At 35.4% G+C, this 17,872-nt stretch overlaps 1 protein-coding gene across 2 annotated transcripts in view; it reads right to left on the reverse strand.

The window, feature by feature from the left end:
* Window positions 1-17,872, reverse strand: part of AIMP1 (aminoacyl tRNA synthetase complex interacting multifunctional protein 1) — a 38,907-nt gene that overhangs the window by 17,047 nt on the left and 3,988 nt on the right. For both annotated transcript variants that reach the window (XM_051789696.1, XM_051789697.1), the window contains exons 2-4: window positions 3,247-3,380; window positions 2,470-2,583; window positions 40-198 (exon numbers count right to left, since the gene is read on the reverse strand). In XM_051789696.1, coding sequence (XP_051645656.1) covers window positions 40-198; window positions 2,470-2,583; window positions 3,247-3,380 — 407 coding nt within the window. The remainder of the gene's footprint in view (window positions 1-39; window positions 199-2,469; window positions 2,584-3,246; window positions 3,381-17,872) is intronic.

Consider the following 17,872-nt stretch of genomic DNA (forward strand, 5'->3'; position numbering starts at 1 on the left):
TACCTTAACTGTCTATCACAGATAAGAAAAGTGAAGTACCTTTTTTTTCTACTTTTTCTTTCTTTTTCTTTTCTTCATCTTCACCTTTAATTTGATCTTTGGAACCAGGAGATGATACGACTGCTGGAGGTTGTGGAACATCATTTGAAAATGAAGCTGTAGAAATGGTTGTACCAGGAGGAACTGCAATCTGCTTTACTAAAATTAAAAAAGCACAGAAGTTAGGAGGAGTACCAGAACTTCGAACACCAACATTTTTCAGTTTCCAATATAAATAAAAAAGCAGAGAGAACTGAAAATTTTACGTAAAATACCTAAACCACAACTGCTGAGTAGTGAAGCACATTACAAAACATGTTTCAGAACTCAATCTATATATGATTATTATGATCAGTTAAGAACAAACATTTGACTACACATTTTTTAAATGGGAAAAAGTGCTAAACATAAGAGAACATGTAAGCAAAGATCACTTCTTTTTGTAGTTTATTTCAACATCTAGTTATCTTTGCTCCCAATTCTCTATTTCCCATTTGTGTTTGTCTAGTTTCAGTTTATAGCTACTAGCTCTTGTCATAGTGGAGACTATTCCATAAATGAGTTATGCATAAAATCACTTTTATGTTGTATTCAGATCATTCCTCAACTCTTTTTTCTGATTAACTTCAGAAACTGAGCCTGAATACTCACATTCTAAGAAACCACCTGCCCTAACATGATTTGTCAGTTTCTCACTTCCCTTTCCTAAATTCTCCATATGACCTTCATAGTTCTTTTTAAACTGCTGATATAGAATTGTGGACATCACCTCACTGCCAGTCTTACAGATGAAAGCGTAAGAATCACCTCTCTTCTACAGTCTGCTCTTCAAGAATCTCACTAAGGCTTTTTACGTAATGATTGCGCTGGGTAAGCATCATTTGTGCACTAGACAGTATCATCAAGGCTCCCTTTCCCAAGAAAGCATAGATTACATGATCTTTTGAAGTTCCTTTCAACTCAGGTTGTTCTAGGATTAATGACTGTTTGACAAATTCTTCTAGTGTCAATATTATACAGTTCTCCATTCTGCATATATGTTTCTTTTTGCATTTCAGACACTGGCTTTCCTGAAGAACTGCACTTTCTTTGTTGATGCTTGCTCTCTTCAACACTAAAGTGATTTGCATAAATTATATTCTTATAAACAACTTTCTAAAACCATTTGAATATGAGATTTGTTGTACCAACAACCACTTGCTTGCTAGTTGTGGAAAGTCTCTGTTTCTCAGATTTTCAGAAAAATATCTCATGATATTTTTGATGTACTGTGACTGTTTAATTTCTGTGCTCAACTACTTAGTACTTCCAAGGTAACATATATCTATTTACCTCAAAAGAAAATATTTGAATTTAGGCCTACTATCACTTAAATAAACTGGCTAAATAAAAGAAGATGAATATCAAGCTAAGTACTAATTTCCTTTCCCATCTTGGATCAACACACCTTAAGACCTCTCTGAAGCACAACAGATTCTGTGAAATATCCTATACCTGTCAAGAACTGCTGCAGACTAACAGACAACAGAGAAATACAAACTAATGGTTTGGTTTAGTACATGAAAGGGCTTTATTGGTCCCCAACAGAGGAAAAGAATTCTCTGTATTTACAACATGATAGTCTTTTTGAAGACTGAATGTGTTGTTTTTACCAGTAAAACATTCAGTACAGTTGAATGCTAGCATCCAGCTACATTGGATACTATCTCAAACAATTTACAATATTGTCAGCCTGGGTAAAAATAGCAATAGCTGTTGAGGGCAAAAGAGACTTTTTTGGAAATAATTTTAAAGACAACACAGTGGATCTGAAACATTTCAGTTTTGGGGTTTTTTCTCTTTTGTTTTTTAATATGAAGTATATACGATGGTGCAAGCTGAACAGAACTACACAGAGGAGTGTAAAGAAAGAGAAAGCCCAATGGAAGGCTGGTCTTACTAAAGCACGTTATCATAAATTCAAAACACATTGTTTCTAATTTTACATTACCACAGTTTTTTTAATAAGTCGCTGGTTATCTGTACTTTGCATTGTGGCTTGATTTTCCATGGTGATTTTGCAGTCATGCTAGATTAGATACTCAAAGTATCAAGAAGTGTTAGACATTCAGCAATTTCTAAGGTATCAAAAGGAGTCACTGTCATCAGTCAGATTCAGGGCTTATTATGAAAGGGACTGAACAAAAAAATACAAAGAACTAGTTCCATGTCTGATTACATTTGGTGTATGTACCTGTTAGACTTGCAGCTTATTAAAATGTTGGAATTAAGTAACTTGTCATAGGCATGGAACATAGGAAAATCCAGAATTTGTGACTAATGCCACAGAGTCACAGAGAAAGATAAAAATCAAGTAGAATTAAGATAGTTTTGATCACATTTTCTGCTAACTACATCTACGTTGTATGAGAATAGGACATTTTTCCCCACCTCCATTTCGGATTTCTGCCTGAATCAGCTCCTGTTTCAGCCCTTCAATTTCCTTCTTCAGTTTAGCATTTTCTACACGGAGCTTTTTCTCTTCGCGGAGAGATGCCTGCAAGACTAGAGTTGGCACATTAAAAATGACTGTTTAAAGAAGAGTGAAACATGATGAGTCAAATAGCAAAAAAGGGGTTTGTCATCAGAAACACTTTGGAATCCTCTTCTTTTTTGTTGAAATAACCACTTTTACAATACTTATTTAATCAAATTGCCTCTCAATAGACTATTTCCTCAGTACCCTAAACAGAATCACAAGAAAAAACTCCAAGAAACCTATTAGAAAAACCTTGAAGATGTTTGTAATACAGCACATCTTAATTCACTGATACAGTTAAATACAAAATATCATAGCTGAAGGTATGATACTCTTGAGAGAATCCTATAGTTGTGAAAAAGCAGTAACACATTCAGGATACTGCACAGTCTTATAGTCTTCCAACTCCCTTTCTCCCTTCAAGTGGAGTCATGTCCTATCAAATTTCCATCATCTGTTTGTGCCATTAATCCTTCCTTATCCATACCTTTTATATTTCAGAAAAAGCAGCTTCAAAAAACCCCCCACAAATCACAACAGTGAAGTCAAGTTTCTATCACAAGGTTTATCTTGGAGAACTTGAAACACACTTAAAAGGCTGACAGCACCAATGTTCTCATTTTCTCCTATGAGTATTTACTGTTAACCACCTGGTTAATAGGTTTATCATAAGAAAGATAATTCCTTACTAGCTTTTTCCTTGAGCAGAGCAACTTGTTGCTTGAGGTACTCAATGACTTGATCGGCCTCTGCACCCTTCTGCTCCAGTCTGTTCAGCACTGCATTGTTGGCTGCCATCTTTACCAAAAAACGGGCTAAAAACCTAGACAAACAAGAGACAGTCTAAAATTAATGACTTCTTAATGTAATAACACTACCATCTCTTACCATGTGAAGCAGTTCTCAAATCAGTGGCTGAATAAGAAAATTCACTAAGCGAACAAGCTGGGCTCCCACTCCTAATGCAAAGCCCAAAGAAAAGCAACCTTAATAGAATCAGATGTTTGACAGTTGCTTTCAAGTATTTTGGAAGAAAAACTATTTTTCTTCCCAGGTGCAGAAAACATGTTCTTCCTTCACAAAACAGAAAAAAAAAATAAATCTACCTTCTCAGAAAAAAGGGTCTGAATATATTTAGGGGGGGAAAAAGGAAATAAAAGGGAAAAGATTGGACAGGAGAACACTGTATCATGGTTTTAGCTGAAAAAAATATATTAATAATATATTTATTCCGCATATACTGAATATTTCATACATTGTGGTTGTGCATATATTAAGAATTTATTGTTGATTTACTTTTAAGCAGAATTCATGAGTGTTTTTTTACATATGTCAGATTAAGACAACTTTTATTGCAGGTTTACACCTTCAGAGTTATTTTAGCAGCAATTCTGATTGCCTGATTTTGTATCGACTGAAATGTAAGGGCCAGCACACAAGCAAAAAAAGAAGTAGGGAACACAAAAGACCAGCAAGGGTGAAAGCACAAATAAATGCTGCCTAACCTTCTTTTAGGATATTCACCTTTTACTGGGTTTCTCTAATGTTTCAGAAACTAGCTATGCCTTGTGTACTGCCTTTATTTCTTGAAGCTACCAAATATGGCCTATTTTCCTTCTGGGCAACATTTGTGTTTAAACAAAAACTCAAATAGTAGCAACAGAATGATGAAATACAGTTACAGTCACAGTGCTTTTACCCTCCCACTCAGTATCTACATGAAGGAAGAATTTGTACTAACAGCTGCCTCATCTGTAAATCAAGAAAACTGATTACAGGTGGGAAGAAAAGACCTGCACGAGCAATGGTGATTTAATTCTCGTGAGGTAATTTAATTCCTGTGAATTTGCCCACCAACTGCAACAAAGGGAAGAATTGGTAAGAAAATGGCAATCCAGATGCATGCATTGGCTCCTCAACTTTATCAAAATCCAAAAATGCCTTTTCTCATATCAAATTGGCAGAAAACTTCCCATTTTATTCCAAGATTATTCTAATGCTATGATCTAAATCTGGTTTTAACATAAAAATATTCTCTGTTGGGATTTGCAACAAACCTCATGCTGAAGACAAAATAGACTCAGAAATACCAGAGGTGAACAGATACAATCACACTCGTGCCAGTGTAAACATATTGCCTTTGGCGCATTCTAAGTATAAAATGTATGTTGATATCTGATCTTATATTATAAATAACTCTCCACAGCTACATATCTAAAAAAAAAAACCAAACAAAAAACCAAAAACCAATCCAACAGAAAACAAACTACAGTTTTTCAGGAAGAGTGTAATTAAAATTTCCCAAAGTAAAACTGACAAAGCCAGAGAGAGGCACAATAATCAGATGATGCACGGGGCATCTCACTCTTGTAAATGTGCCATCTTACTCTTGCAAATGTGATGCATGAACCAACATCCTGCCTTCTTTTCGATGTAATACAATCAAAGCCTGTTTTACACACAGTCTCACTTGAAAGTGTAAGAGTATTACTGCCATCACACCTTCCAGTCATCCACAGTAGATTTTTCTTTTAAAAGAAAGAAACTCTCATGAAGTAAAGAGCAGGAAAATCATCTCTCCAGGATTTTTATATTCAAATTAATCTCTGCTAACAAGAAAATAATTTTGTTTTCATGGGCAGACTGAAAATAGAGTTTTAAAAAGGAAAATAGTGATTCCAATAAGTTACTAATTTAGATGTCAAATGGAAACAGACACAAAACTATTATGGCACAACACAGCACAGTACAAAGCCTGGGATATTACTGTCTGCATACCAGAAAGATTTCTTGCAAGCTACAAATTCTCTCCCGGGAACACAATACTAACAGTGGAAACTTTGCCAACGACAACAAAAATGCTACTAAAACTTCAAAGTGAATAGAACTGGTACATTTTATAGATTTTAGCCAAGTTGGCTAATGAACTGAAGATCTGGAAATTAAGTTACATGATTACAATGAGTAGACATTTTCCCACTTGTCAAATAAATTTCTGTAAAGCCAGTATTGTAAAAATAACACAAAGAAATAGGTATTTCCGACGATAATATAAAAAGGTAACAGGCTGAAGTGAACTGCTGTACAAGCACAGGAACCCATACAGCAAAGTCATAAAACTGTACCTAAAAAGGACACATTAAAAAAAAAAAAAAAAAAGAAAAAGACCCATCCTTTATTATAGAATACAAAACACTTCAAAAATATTAGAACTACAATAACCAAAGGCTGCAGTCAATTTTTTAATTTTTTTTTAATATTTCCCCTATTTCCTTTGCCCTATATTACCTCCCACTTCACACACAAAAAAAATCCTCAAAAAAACCAAACCAACTCTTACTGGTTGATACACAAACTGAAAACTGGAAAGAAAATCAGAAATAATATAGCTCAAAAACCAGCCTCATATCTCATCACAGATCATTCTGACCTGTTTTGGAGAAAATGTCCCAAAGGCCAACTGAAAGTAAAGTTACTTCATGCAATTGTGCCTAACTAGCTGCTTTCCCTTCAAACAAAAAATAGCCTTGAAAAACAAGTACAGATTAGCTACATTCAGACCTTCTTCAAAGGAGAACCTCCTGAAGTTATCTAGTTGCTTAGCTAAGGGAATCTTTTATCTCAGACCTCTGAGGACCACTGTGTCACCTGCAAGACACTCAGAACTGCTACAAAAACCACCTGCTCCACTCAATGGAACTCAATCTTCAAATGAAAGACGCGAGTCCTGCAGTTATTCATTAGGTTACATATCAACACAAAAAGGCTGTTTATTTTCTCAGCATTCTACTTGCTGATTAAGAGAGTTGCCTATCTTTTTTAAACAGAAAGCACTGCCTCCTATGGTCTTCTAAGTAGCTGCAGTACCCTCACAAGAGGCATTATTCTACTTGGCTGCTCTAAAACAAGTAGTGTGGAAGTGCCCACAAAGTGGCAAACTCTCTATAACAAATTAAGACTTTTCATATAGTACAAATTACTCTAAAATTTTAACATGTTTTACAAATATTGGTTCATCAACATTGGCCTCAACCTTAGAATACATCCAGATCAAAAAGTGAACACACAAAGGATGCTAAAAACATAAACCTTGTTGTAGCTTACTCATCAATATTAGTATTCTGTTTTTAAAAGCAAGAAAAAGCCTAACCTCCCATAAAATTAATGGCAAAATTTAAAACTTAAAACTCTAAAAATTAGTTTTGGAATCTATTCACAGTCCGAACATGGAACTGATTACTTTTCACTATTGGAAAAGCAATCATTAAATGAAAAAGTAAAAAAAAAAAAAAAACCAAAAACTCCTCAAACCCAGAAATTGGAAGCCAATTGATTCCCAAAACCTAAAATAATTAGCTCTGAGCATTCCTTTTTCCAGCTGGAGGTTTTAAAAAGCTCAGTACTTCCAAGTTCTCAGCTTTTTCTTGCAATGCTTTGCTAATGTCAACACAAAAAGTAAGATCACTAACTGCACAAGACCTAACCTGCAGGCTGGTTAGTACAACCTACTTATAGAACTTACGGATCAACCTGTTCTCCATGTGTGCATCAAGTGTTTCTGTGACAGAGATGCAGCTACATTTCAGCACTGTCAGTCTGGTAAGGTTTTGTGCTGCTGTCTTAGGTGGCAGGAGTCTTACGTTTTCATTCTTTCTCACAGGCCTTAATGCAACAGAACCAAATACCACCTATGTTTCAGTTGGTCACCTGAGCATGTGTTGAGACAAAAAGTTGCCAAGTTTTGTCTCAAATGACGTAAAATGAAAGAAAATCACCGTGCCTCCTTCTCCTGTCTTCCTCTCCCACATACACATAAAATCCTCCTCAGGGAGAGGGTAAACTTTGACAGCTCATCACCCATAGGCAGCATTCTCCATTGCACAGTGCTTTGCTCTGACCCATCATTGCTCTTCCCTCTGTGCTAGCTATGGAGGAATCAACTATTCCTATGGCAAAGTCAATCCTACTCATCTTTACCAAAGAGCAGAAAATAGTAACAAAATGGCCCAGGTGGCATTCTCCTATGAGGTGAATGTCTCTGCCACGTTCATGAATGGTTGCCAACCAAGACCTAAGATTTATTTTCTCACTACAGGAGAAAATAAAAGTCTGCAAAAAGACATGTTTGCTTTTCAATTGAGATGATCTGTTCAAATTAAAAGTTTGTAATTATGAAGCAAAACCAGTGGCTTATTCTAAAAGTTATTGATAACACAGAGGTAATTTCTCCAATGCTAACTAAAGTCCAGTAATCTAAGGTAGAGAAAAAACATTTAATGGTAATTCCTCTTCCTAAGCTTTTGGTCTTAAGTCTTAAGTAGATCTGAAAGTAAACTCTTTTTCTTCCTCCATGTGGTCAACTTGTATAGTAAAGTATTGTACTTTCTGTAAAAGACACAAAGTACCAACGATCACTTTGTTTCTTCAAGAACTGTGTTTAAACACTTCTAGCTGAGCATCTTTTTCAAGTATGGTCATTTCTGGCAGACAATCTTACAAAAACCCATAAATATAACAGAATGTGTCAGCTGTTTGCCAGATTCTGCTTTCTCTGCTTTGCACTTCTGTGAACTGTCAGGATACAGTGAATCAGATTTGAGAATCTCACATCACACCTTTTTAATCTGCAAAGTAAGGAACAGTAGTTAGCAGATCAGAACAGAAGAAAACAGATTGGAACTATGTTTTCTTTGGCTAAGCCAAAGAATTAGTGCAACTAGGCTATTGTTTTAACTTGTCCCATCTTCTGCCTCAGAGCACTGAGATTCATGCTTTAAAAATCAATTCTCTCTTAAAGGTTTCTCCTAACTTCTGATAAAGTATTCTAGACCTGATGCTGTCAATATCTCTGGATAAGATTTAGAATATCCAATTTGATCATTTCACATTTTTGGTAGAAAAACATAAGGTCTAGTTTTCAAAACCATGAAACTTTAAACTATATTTTAAAAAAAACCAAAACAAAACAAAACATAGGAGAGCTACAACTGATTAGTTTTGAGATCAAGTCTTAGTTTTGACTTGATCATCTCCCTGCTTCACTCTAACTAAAGCAAAGAAGATCAGCAGCAGTTCTCAATTCATCATTCAGGAGGCAATGGCCTAAAGCAGTTCAAATTTGCAATAATATAGTTCTATTGTTAGGACACTCTGGAAATCAGGTATATTCAGTAAGTTTCATGCACTTACACCTATCACTACTACAAAAGATTGGGTATTTCACTGGTTTTATACCTGTTATACATTGTAAAATGCAATCATGGCTTTTACACCCAAATGTTCCTTTTCAGGAAATGTGATTCTAAAAGATTAAGTGTTTCTAGGCTTCAATAAACAGAGAAAATCAGATTTACTTATCAGAAATGCAGATTTACCAGAGTTTTATCTGTGGAAAAATATAATTCACAAAATAAATAAAGTAAAACATGAAGCTATTCACAAACAGGTTTAAAAAATGTGCCTTTTAAACTTGTATATATAAGGCTAAGGTATCAATAACAAGCAATATGATGCTGAGAAAGAAAACAGAGGTATCTTAGGCATTAGATACTTTTGCATTATTTGAGATTACTCAGTCATGATCAAAACCACAGTTTTCTTGTTATAATACAGCAAAAAAAAGATATACTGCACCCCATTACACTTAAATATCATTTCAAGCGCATTGAAGAGACATGCACATATCAGTTAAGATTTAACTACCAGTTCATCTGTCTTTCAGAATTAAGTATATTGTTAGCTCTGTAAGGGAAGAATGTAGGCTTCCTGAATCGCCCATTGTCAAAGTTTACACACTTGAAAATATAATTTAAGGTCTTAAGCAAATATGTGTAAGTGTTCAAAATGCAGATGCTCACCTAGGTCCTTTTCCAAGTACAGCAAAGGATTATATCAAAACATTAGCAAAATGGTTTTGGCAGAACAATGGCAAGCATTTGAAAAGCAACAGTATGAAAAAAAAGCCAAAACCATACAACAAAGAAACAAACAAAAAAATTCCCCCCTCCACCAAAACAAAAACAACCCCTCCAAAAATAAAAAACAAACAAAAAAGGTTAAAAAAAAAAACAACAAAAAACAAAAAACCAACAAATATAACAAAAAACACAACTGGTTTGTTGTTGGTTTTTTTTTCAAAATTTGAGCAATATTGATGGATTGCAGTATAAAAAGTCAAAATCTAGAAATCATTTTCAAATGAATCATCATGGAATCTGATTTTGAACTCTCGGTACTAGACCAGTGATCCCCTATCAGGTACTAGAAATTTGGGCACTATAAAAAAATCAAATAAAATTTTAACTACTATCCTTGTATTTTTCTAAAGAAAGAATGCCTTTTATAATATGAGCAAAATGTAAGAGAGTGTTGTAAAGTATGGCAATACAGCTTTAGAGACTCACAACTGCAGAGGGACATCAGGACTCTTATCTTCCTTTCTCTCCAAATGTGATTGCAATAACTGGGACTTTAAACAGTTGAACAGTTTGATTCTTTTTTTCTTTTAGTTCTTAAAAATAATTTATCAAGTATTCATAATCTATAAGCTTCTGTGTAGAAGGTATTGAAAGTAATTTGCCAAGCAACAAATTAGTAGACAAACTTGTACATTTCTGCCACATGTTGTTTCAACTCACATCTTTGGCAATGAGAGAGCCAGAATAATCGCTTCGCAGACTTTCAAACAACCAAAGTGTCTAACACAGTTCATCCAAGTAGCAATGTCAGCTCTATGGAATGATTTGCTAGCTCTGGAGACTACAGTCCAACCCTTCTGGCTGCCAGATAAATCAGGCTCAATCCCAGCTGCAGACAGGTCTTTTAGTAGTCCTAAGAGCCTACCCCTCTCTATTTTAAAGGGCTGTAAATAGTAAAAACACACAAAACTGAAGTTTTTCATATTGAAAAACACTTCAGCATGAAAGAGATTTTTTAAACATGTGATGGAACATCATACAACAAAAGGCCCCTCTACTGGTACCAATTTTGAGGCCACAGAAGTTATTAAGTAATGACTATTTTTAAACATGAAGACAAGTCTGCCTTGAAAGTGAACGATGTACCAAAGTTACAAGCAAGTCACAGCATTAACGAGACAGACAAAAATCAAATCTATGAGTAGCAATACATGAGGAAGTAAGCCAAGCACACATCCAAGTAAATAAGGTAGAAGAATGAAACTTTTACTTTAAAAGTGACTTGCATTAAAAGGAATGTCTTTGATTTGTATGGTAGAGATCGCCAAAAACACAAGTCAGAAGTAAAAAATTATTTTAGTACTTTGTTCTATTTGCATTTTAAGACGTTAGTAGATCCCACAGCATATTAATTAACTGCATCGTATCTTAACACACTACAACTGCAATATTCAAAAGGTTAAAAGTACTTGCAGCTTCATTCACATCCCTGATGTAAACTTGTGCTAAATGTCTATTCAGGGAGAAGTTTCTACTAATGCTTTCCTCAGTCCAATTCTGAATCAACTTTGTACTCTTTCCCACCTCTAGACACTCCAAGGACTAAACAAAGCAGAGACATGACTACCCTTAAGGAGTTCTGTCCAGGTTAAGGCAGCAGTCAAGCATTTGGATGTGGTCTGTAACAAAATTTACACCTTAATTTATGAATCTGAGAAGTCTGCCCAGTAATTCAATAGACATCGATGGTTCACAACACGGCTCAAGAAAAGCAACTTCTATGTGCTGCTCAAGCCTCAACAGGTTACACACCCGGTACATCTGCCAGGTCCCCTGCAAGTTCCGTAGAGATTCATCTGGTTGTGCTTTGTAGTACAGTCTGCAATTTAAGTAGCAGCTCATATGCCAAAAGAGTTGGACAGCCTGATATATTTTTTCAGTAGTGTGTATCTTTTGAATCCCACTCCGTTAATATTTTAATAATACTATCAAAATCTTATGGTAAATGATCACCATGTACACAAGAAATTCTCATATAAATCCCACGATGAAAAAGATGCAATGTGCTGCCTCATTTCTTTGACCTTAATTACTGATTTCCAAACCTAATATACATCACAGTTCTTTGGAACAGAAAGCTTATGTCAAAAACTGACAAGTTTTTTTGTAGTGTTTTTTGTTGTTGTTTTTCTTTTTTTTTGTTGGGGTTTTTTATAAATTTAAAAGCTTAAATTTCCAAACCACAGTGTATCCAGTTGTTACCACTGTACATATATACATGTGTGTATATACAAATATAAACATATAAATACATATTAAAAAGTATCTGCTACTCATGTCTCAAAGTATCCTCATAAAACTTCCTTGAAAGGTGATGGACTTTACAATTACAGACACACACATATGCCTATAAATTCAGAAATTTAAGAGGACTCAGCTGCATCTGGACAAGCCTGCAAGGTCAGCACATGCCACAGGAACTCGAAGAATCTGTGCTGTGGTTCATCCTCCAGGGTTTTACTGGGGAGTGGAAGCTTTAGATTACTGTTGTAACTACAGAGTAAACTACTCATAAATCAGACAGAAGAATCAGAACTGCACTGAAATCTACCTGCTGCTGCCAAGTAGAACAGTTTCTTAAGCACTTTATTGATTTTGGCAACTTTATCCTAAGTCAAGTGAAAATTAACACTACCTCATTAATTTAGAACAAGTACAGCAGTTATAAAAAGGTAAAGAAAGTAAGAAATGTTTACACCCTCCCCCTTAAGACAGTTCTCAGTTAGGAACAAAAATATATTTTAAAAGTATCTCTCAAAATCCGGTATTTTTCTTTTGGGTGGTCTGTCAGAGCAGTAAGGATAATAACCCTTGTCAAAAACCTAGCTGCTAAAAAGACACTTTAAAAATATCTTCCCCTCAGAAATTTGAAGAGTTTGGGAATAAGAATATCACTAAGCAATGTATTTTATGTCAGCCATAGTCTGTAAAATAATGGTGTTAATTAGGTAGGTCACAGGAACGTTGATCCCCCCGTTCAATTTCAATTCATAATACTCTTCATGTCTGAAACCTGCCTTCTGGTTATCTAACACAGTCCAACTGTGTTAAAAAAGAATCTTGAAATTTACTACTTTTCCATTAATATCAGCTTTTTTACATATAAAAGTTGTATCTTGTAGAAAAGCTAGAGGAAAACGGGATTGAGCCACTCAGCTAAAGCAAGTGCTAAGGTTAAAAATAACCATTATTTATTCACAAAAGCATTCAGTAGACATCATGCAGATGTACTGTGAAAAAATCAGTGTTCTCTAACTTCAGACACATTAACAACTGCTGGTATTTACTGAAGCAGAAACTTTAGGTATTCTTTATAGGGGCCAAATAAAATCTGAAGAAAAAACTGAAGACGTGCATGTTTGTGTGCCCATGTGCCTGTGAGTAATCAATGCAAGAACAATGGCAAACACCTCTTAATTGGGAGCAACAAAGTGGTCAAAGCCTTAAGGAGAAAAGCAGTCCTTGCCCAACTTTGAGCCTGCAGTTGCAATCTTCTATAAAGACACTAACCAACCCTGAGCAGAGAAAATTATTTATTCAGCTGCAGAGTGAAAAGTCTAAATGTAGTTTTATATATTCATATATATATAAAAATAGTGGGCTGACAACAACAAACCACATGCCAGCAGTATCTTCCACTGCATATTCCTGAGATCAGCCTCAAAACACAGGTCTTTCCTTTTATCACATACAGAGTGAAGAGATTTAAAATTCCTAGCAGGCATCTCATCGACTTAGAAAAAAATCTCCAGATATAGCTATTGTTAGCTATCTACCCTTTTGGACTAATATTTTAACTTCTGTGGTAGAAATATAATAGTATTTTTCCCTTTCGGAGACAAAACAAAGGAACTCTGAAGAAAAGTTTTGAGTAGATTTACATTTCTGCAGAAGAAGACTGTTATTCCCAGCAGGAAAACAAGCAACTTCTGAAGCAAAAAATCTACAGCAACTACCTGCCAATCATTTCTACATAAAGAGTACAAAGTAACAATTCGACAGATACTTGAAAACAAAATGCCCCCTTTCCTTCCCCTCAATCCAAATGGTTATACTAAGACAGAGTTATTTCAGATCTTCTACTGATTTGAAACAAAACAAATTTTGAAAGAAAGATATCTTTTGCATGAAAAAAAACCCACCCCTTTTTCCTGTACAGCAAATGGTGCTTATATTTAACACATATTTTTCTTTTAGAAACGAGAAACAATTAACAGAGAACGACTGATCAGATTTTATATGCTTATTTTACCCCATGAAAACAAAAGGCTTTTGACTGTTGTAGTTATTCCAGCTGACACATGGAAATGACCTTCCCAAACAAAAAAGAGTCATCTTGAAAAGTCTTTTTTCTCAAGTTGTTTTCTATATTCTAAACTAAAAGAGAATATCAAGAGGATTTTTTGACTACGTTATAGCATCTCTTGCAAAACTGTAGCTGCTACAGGACAGTGCCCTCGCTTTCTTCTTCCCTCTGTTAATTTAATATTACATAGTCATCAATAACTTCTCACAAAAATTTTCACACACTGGTACTGAAAAGAACACCACTGTAACTAAATATCTGCCTTTATGAGCACTTGATAACCCAGTTTCAAAGTAAGTATACTCAGTAACCCATTGGGCAGTCCAGCACAGCACTGTTCGAGTTAATAGTATGTTAGTCTGGGTAAACTTCTGGACCATGTCTTCTATAAATATTTAAGCACTGCTCGAGAGAAAGCACGGCAATATTGTATCTTTTAACAGTACCAAAAAAAAAAAGTAAGCAGTTATGTAATTGCATTTCAGAGCCTCCTTTGTAGTTGTATGTAGTGAGAAGTTTTTGAGGTTCACAGCTTTTAAACCTTCTAGGATGAAAATGATTTCCCCACTTTTAATAGATCTGTGTAAAGGGGAAAAAAAATTACAGAAACAAAACTCCCTGTGCACTCATCTTGAATGTTGAGAGGGCTGATGTCAGCTATTAAGACTGATAGTCTCTGACAGAAGAATCCTCCAAGTAGCTTTTGGGGAATAGTCATTTTTCATCTATGGATTCAAACTATGGAAACAAAAGAAGCTTTAAGACAAGTTGAGCTAAACTCTAATTTTGCTGTGTTACAAATTATTTTATTGAAAATCCAATCCTTTTCAAACAATTATTTTCAATTAGAATATCTTGGTTTAACATCTTCAAAAAGTGCTACCTTGAAGGTAAGTTTACAATAAAATGCAAAGGGAAAAAAAAAAAAAAGACCTGTGCCCAGTTCTAATCATGAGCATTATTTTATAGATGGTCACTTGGATGTGAAATTACTTACCCACTGTGATGCAGCAGGGTAATTGAACCCCTAAGAAAAGATGAATTTCCCTAGTGTCGCATCCTAGCTGGCAACAGTGACTTCCTTAGTGTGTCACTGTTACCAATTACTAGAGCCCTTCACACAGAAGGTTTCAAACCTCACAGTAGGACCAGGACAGATGCAAACTCAGGCCCTTCACTCCAGAGCAGCTGTGACTAAGCCAAACGCAGCATCTCCCCTATGCCATGTGTGAGCCCGTGCGCTCCGGGGGGAATAGCAGACCCCAACTGCCCCAGACAAATGAGCTGCTGAAATGATCTGTTCACTGATCTTCAGAGTCTGAAACAAGATGCCACTACAAAGCTGTATATTAAAGTGTAATTAAGAAACACACTGGGACAGAAACCAGATCCAATGGCCATGGATCGTTTCCGAGAGAGGGTCCTGAAGTCAGAGACTAATCTTTAAACTATTAGTTTGTATTCAGTAGAAGTTATGTTGGGAAAGCTCCTGATGAGAAGAAAATGGAAATAAAAGTGTTCCATAATAGGTAGTTTTATGCCAAAAGATTGAGCCAAATGACCTCAAGAAAAGATTTGCTAACTTGAGGCAATTTTTGATGATGTTTCAGGAATTAAATTTTCTTCTAATCCAGCACAGAATCTGTCAGTTTTTCAGAATTCTGAGGAAAGAATGAATTCTACATGAATTGTGTTTAACAGATGATTATATACAGTATATATTGCTTTCTAATATGAATGGTAGTTTAATCTTTCCTCTCTACAGTTTTAAAAGTCAAGGAACAGTTTCTAGGCTGTTAATATAAAGTGGAATAAGAATTTAAGGATGAAGGGTGGTGAGATACTGGAATAGGTTGCCCAGAGAAGCTGTGGATGTCCCATCCCTGGAAGTGTTCAAGGCCAAATCAGATGGGGCTTTGAACAACCTGGTCAAGCGGAAGGAGTCCTGCCTGCAGGGTGGTTGGAACCAGACGGTCTTTAAGGTCTCTTCCAACCCATTCTGCAATTCCATAATTGTACACAAAATTATGGAGCGTAACAAAAATTGCAAAAGTTAGGTAAGCAGAGGGTCTCTCTTTTCTGGAATTTCTCTCTGAAAACATATACGGCAAAGAAGAATTTATCCAATTCTCATTTCAGTAAGGTATTACAGTAATTTTCTTTAGAAGCAGCAAGTGTCAACAAGTGATTCCAATTGCTCTTATACATGCTCCCTGATGCATTTAATCATCAAAATGGATCAATTTCAGATTACCATAACTCCAAGTTACTGTAACCTTAGAGAAACCTTATCTCTCATCTTGGTTGGCAGAGATGATTTCCTCACTTATGCCTTTAAAAGTAATTCATACCTGTATTAATGTTCACACTCTGTATGGACAATAAAAAGGTTTTGGACAAATGTTCGCTCCTCAGATTCTGTAGACAGAACAGGTGACCTACCCTTACCAGAAGGCCACTAACCAACCAACAATACTCTGACAAAACACATTTAAACAAAACAAATCACAAACATGCAAGTGAACAACCGAAAGATGCTCTGCTCCAAGATTTCAAAAAATTACAATCTCAAAACATTTGGAGCAGTCGTGCCACCCAAGCAAACCAGCACATTTTTATTACGCTCAAAAACCACTTTCTCTTGTTCCATTTATCAGACCTATTCAACTGACTGGAACGACAGGGGCTATATTTTCAGGACGAAAATACCTGCTTGCAAAATATTTCATGCTTGTTATGGACTTCACCATTAGAAAATTTGCCCAAGGGCAACTAATGACTTAATCAATTAACACCACACCAAAAAAACTACAGAAAACAACTTCTGATGTGGGAACTTATTACCCTGCCATGCCTCCCCACTCCAGTTAAAAAAACAAAAGTCAGCTCAAACTTGCAATTTCTCTAGAAAACAAGTGTGAGGGAAACAGGAGTAAATAAAGGAGAAGCAAGTTGGGAAATCTTGACTAGACACATTTTATTATAGGCACACTGTCTCAGCTGCTCAAGCAATACTAACATTGCACTCATACATACTCAAGACTCCCTACAACTGCCACAGAGATCTGCCTTTGTTCAGATTCCCCTTTCCTGTCTCTCAGCTTCTTAAAGACACTTCAAAGAAGATCAAAAAGCTTGAAAGAAGTATAGCTGTTTAGTCTATAGAAGAGAAGATAAATGGGAGACTTGGTCTCATTCTTCAAACAGAAAGCAAGCTGGTACGAGAATGGGACTAAACTGTTCACCAGGTCTGATGCAGACATCAAAAAGAATGCAAGATTTAAGTTTTGGAAAACTTTCAAGTAACAGTAATAGACTGAACAGGCTGCCTTTGCAGGTTGTGGAATATCCATCACTGGAAGGTTTTAAAAACAGGTTAGGCAAACATCTGTCAGAAGTGATTAAGATATAATAGATGAGAACGAATGAGATCTTTTGCTCCTCTTCTGCCAAGGTCTTTTTGTTACACCTGGTGTTACAAACCAAATAATATTTCCCTTTTTTATATCCATGTGTTTTATTTAACTTTAAAAAACATTTAATAAAAGTTACCATCCTGTGATATTTCCACATATTCAAGTGTGTTTATTTGGGACAACAAAATACACATAAAAGATTTGCTAACTTTGAAAGCAGGAGAAAGAAACCACCTGTGAAGTAAAATAACGTCTTAAATTTACACTCACTCTAAATAAATTGACCTCTAACATCATAATGCAGACAGCACTCTATTTTCTCATTCTCCAAGAAAAAAAATTGTGAAAACTTTAGCTGATGATTTACTGATCTGCAGTCACTAAGATTTTCCTTAAAAGAATTTTTTTTAAAGGAAAGCACTTTTTCCCAAGCACCAAAAAAAATATAAAATTATATATTTAAAATAATTTAAAATAATAAAGCAGAAGATTGCTTTGAGAAATATTCAAACCTTTTTTAAATTATATTAAATTATGAGTAAGGATGGCTTCCATTACAATGGGGGGAGGGGGAAGCCAGAGACCTTTTTTCCACCCCCTTACTGTTTAATACTAA

Source organism: Manacus candei, unplaced genomic scaffold (assembly GCF_025592945.1).
Source record: "Manacus candei isolate 608988 ecotype Guabito, Panama unplaced genomic scaffold, ASM2559294v1 h1tg000028l, whole genome shotgun sequence".
Classification (NCBI taxonomy): Eukaryota; Metazoa; Chordata; class Aves; order Passeriformes; family Pipridae; genus Manacus; species Manacus candei.